The sequence below is a fragment of the Seriola lalandi genome, unplaced genomic scaffold, assembly GCF_002814215.2.
Source record: "Seriola lalandi dorsalis isolate HSWRI2012SDOR001 ecotype SW California unplaced genomic scaffold, Sedor1 jcf7180001957308, whole genome shotgun sequence".
Taxonomy (NCBI): domain Eukaryota; kingdom Metazoa; phylum Chordata; class Actinopteri; order Carangiformes; family Carangidae; genus Seriola; species Seriola lalandi.
In genome coordinates this window covers 1-3,192 of record NW_019427977.1, presented here as the reverse complement: position 1 = coordinate 3,192, position 3,192 = coordinate 1, and the positions used below count along the sequence as shown (strand labels likewise).

The following is a 3,192-nucleotide window of genomic DNA, read 5'->3' as shown; positions in this document are numbered from 1 at the left end:
CCCTTGTGTGGCATAAGCTGCGGGGTTGATTCTTGCAGTTGGAGAGAAATGACCTCTTGTGTTATGACCTCCTGTAGACTGGCAGATTGGTCATTCATGCAGCTTTGACTATGGTGACTTTGATCTGTAGTTTCACCAGTTTGTGTGCGCATGTGCATATTTTGGCTATCCAAATATATCGGTTTCTGTCTATACATTAATAATCTATAAGTAAATCAGTTCTCTTTCCACCCTGTATTTCTGGCTGACAGGACATCTCGGGTGTTTTGGGCGAGGGAAGTGAGTATGGTGACAGTGGCATTGACGGCGTCACCGCGGAGATAGACGGGGACGGAGAGTTGGTGTCACGGCGCTGTAAGGCCATGTCGGCCTCCTTCTCGGTGTACTCGGCAACTGAGAGCAGTGTTTTCAACGGCAGCGACAGTGGAAGCAGCAGCGCAGGAGGAGGAGAGGGAAGAGGTGGCGAAGGAGGAAGGGGAGGAGTGTATGAGAATTTCCGGAAGGAGCTGGACAATCAAGCCTGGGTTAGTTACTTTTTAGCACAAGTGTGTATGTGCATTCCTTTGTAATATTCGTCGGTATGTCTGACACTGACAATTCACTTCATTTTTCAACGACTCTGTCTTCAGACACATCAGGGTCGGGACTGCACGGAGGAGGCTGGCTCCGCTGTGAGTGATGAGCAGAGCAGCGGCACGCTCAGTAGTGCGTATCCGTCGGACACTCTGATCGGCTGCGCACAAGGCACAGTCAGGAAAGCGGGGGCTCTGGCTGTGAAGAACTTCCTGGTTCATAAGAAAAACAAGAAGGTGGAACCTGCAACAAGGCGCAAGTGGAAACACTACTGGGTTTCTCTGAAAGGTGTTACATAGAGTCTTATTCTTTTATGTTTAACATTATGTTTGGCCTTTTACCTGTGTCTGATAGTTTTTCAATGGAGAGTGACAGAAATTGTGGGGCAGCAGGCTGCATGTTTCCATCCTGATTCAAACTGAGGACATTGTGGTTACGTGATGTAACGACCACCAGGACGCCCTTAAATGCCTCTGCAGCTAAAATCTAACTAATCTAAAATTGAGTTACCTACAAAATCTAAATTCTTAAATGACTAACAGATGCAAGTAGTAGGAAAAAAAAAAAGATCAAACAATTTCTTTCAGAAAAAATCATGCAGCCAAAATGTCTCATTCAGATAAACATCTTATCCTGACCTCAGCCTGTTTAATCTCTCGCTCCCTCCATCCTGTTAGACTGTAATCACATCAGTCCTAACACAGCCCATGCCCTTGGTTGTCACCTCTGCCGTCCTCTCTCACCCTCTTCTGTGTGGCCTTACATTGCCTCACCTCGGCCCCATCACAATTTAATTTTACAGCGGCATCCGTGTCTAATCCGCTCTCATACTCTCAGAATGCAGCGTAAGATAGAGAGAGCATCCACAGCTGCATTCCTTCCTGCCTCTTCTCTTTTAATCCATCGCTCCTAAAATAAACACATTTGACGGTCTCCTGATATTCCTCCTGACCTCATGTTACTGACAATGTAGACCCATAATTTCATACATTTTTTTCGCTTGAATACCAATGAGGGATTAAATACTTTTCTTTTTTTTTTTTTGTTCCAATCATCAGTGTTTGTATAACATTACAATGTAGCACTGAAAATCCTTGTTTATATTTATTTAACGTGACATCAGTATTAAATTACCTTTTCCTTCCATCTGTCTATTCTGTTGTCTTCAAGGCTGCACCCTTTTCCTGTACGAGTCAGACTGTCGTTCGGGTATCGACCATAACAGCGTTCCTAAACACGCGCTGTGGGTGGAGAACAGCATCGTTCAGGCCGTACCTGAACACCCCAAGAAAGACTTTGTCTTCTGCCTCAGCAACTCGGTGGGAGACGCGTTCCTCTTCCAGGTGAGAGAGACGCTGGTGTTTAAAATCCATGTCACATAACAGTTGTGTTCATTTCAAAACAAATGTGCATGGGAAGTATTTTGCTCAAGGAAACAAGTAAGGCTGAAACAATAGTAGTAATTCATAGTCTAATAGATCATTTGGGTTCAGAGATTTTTAATTATTTCATTGTGTTTTGGGACTAAATGAAGTCAGCAGATCACCAAGAGAGACACAAATGGATAGGAATACATAATTTCTCTTGGGGATTTGTTTGTGTGTGTGTGTGTGTGTGTGTGTGTGTGTGTGGCACAAGTACATGACATTTAGCCGTGTGTGGGAGATAAGCCAGTCCTGTGTCCATGTGTTTGTTTTATGTCTGACATGTTTAAAGGCCACACTGTCATACTGTGACAGTGATCCACCACAGTGACCATTGTGTAATATTAAAATGTGTCTATTTGTATTCACGGCAGCTGTCCACAGTGACATTCAATCAATGAATGGGAAGATAAGTAATAAAATGATGATGAGATTATAGTGACCAGCTTCTCTCAGAGGCTAATAACGGGACTTCAATTCTTTTCGCTGTCAATTTCTTAATTTGTTTCGCCCACCGTTGTGACCTGTTGTCTTAAGATCTTCAACTTATTTCTATTGTTATTTTTTTCATCCTCTATCAGACGTCAGGTCAGACAGAACTGGAGAACTGGATCACGGCGATCCACTCTGCATGCGCCGCTGCTCTCGCTCGGCAGCACCACAGAGAGGACACGGTGCGGCTGCTGCGAACCGAGATCCGCAAGCTGGAGCAGAAGATAGACATGGACGAGAAGATGAAGAAGATGGGAGACATGCAGCTGTCCACCGTCACCGACGGCAAGAAGAGGAAGACCATACTGGAGCAGGTATGGAGGCGAGCAATCGGTTATGTTGAGCTACTGAAAATAGTCAAATAGTTTAAAGTTAGTTAGTATTAACAGTCAAGATCAAAAAACAGAGGAATACCCACTAAACACAAGATAAAGTCTGAGTGTCATTAAGTTTTTATTATATTATCGCACTGCAAATTAGTCATGCTTTATGTCCATGTGATGCTGACATGAACCAGGTTTGTGATGTCATGTGTTAAGCACCCTTATGAGTGTCTCAAGCTTCCACTCGAGTTAAGAGAAAACAACCAAAGGGGCTTTACAGATGCACATCTTTGTGCCTTTGAACTGCACTGATGATCTCACAAACTGAAGTCTCTGCAATAAATCATCTTTACTGCATGGCATCATCCGGACAAAATGTT

General features: G+C 43.8%; 1 protein-coding gene across 1 annotated transcript; it reads left to right on the top strand.

Moving 5' to 3' along the window:
• Nucleotides 1-251: 251 nt before the first annotated feature.
• LOC111651715 (rho guanine nucleotide exchange factor TIAM1-like) lies at nucleotides 252-2,803 on the top strand (the record flags this gene model as incomplete). The annotated part of the gene is made up of 4 exons (XM_023401774.1): nucleotides 252-524; nucleotides 630-861; nucleotides 1,744-1,916; nucleotides 2,579-2,803. Coding segments are annotated over 4 exons (903 nt in total), but the record flags the coding sequence as incomplete, so codon positions are not given.
• Nucleotides 2,804-3,192: the final 389 nt, after the last annotated feature.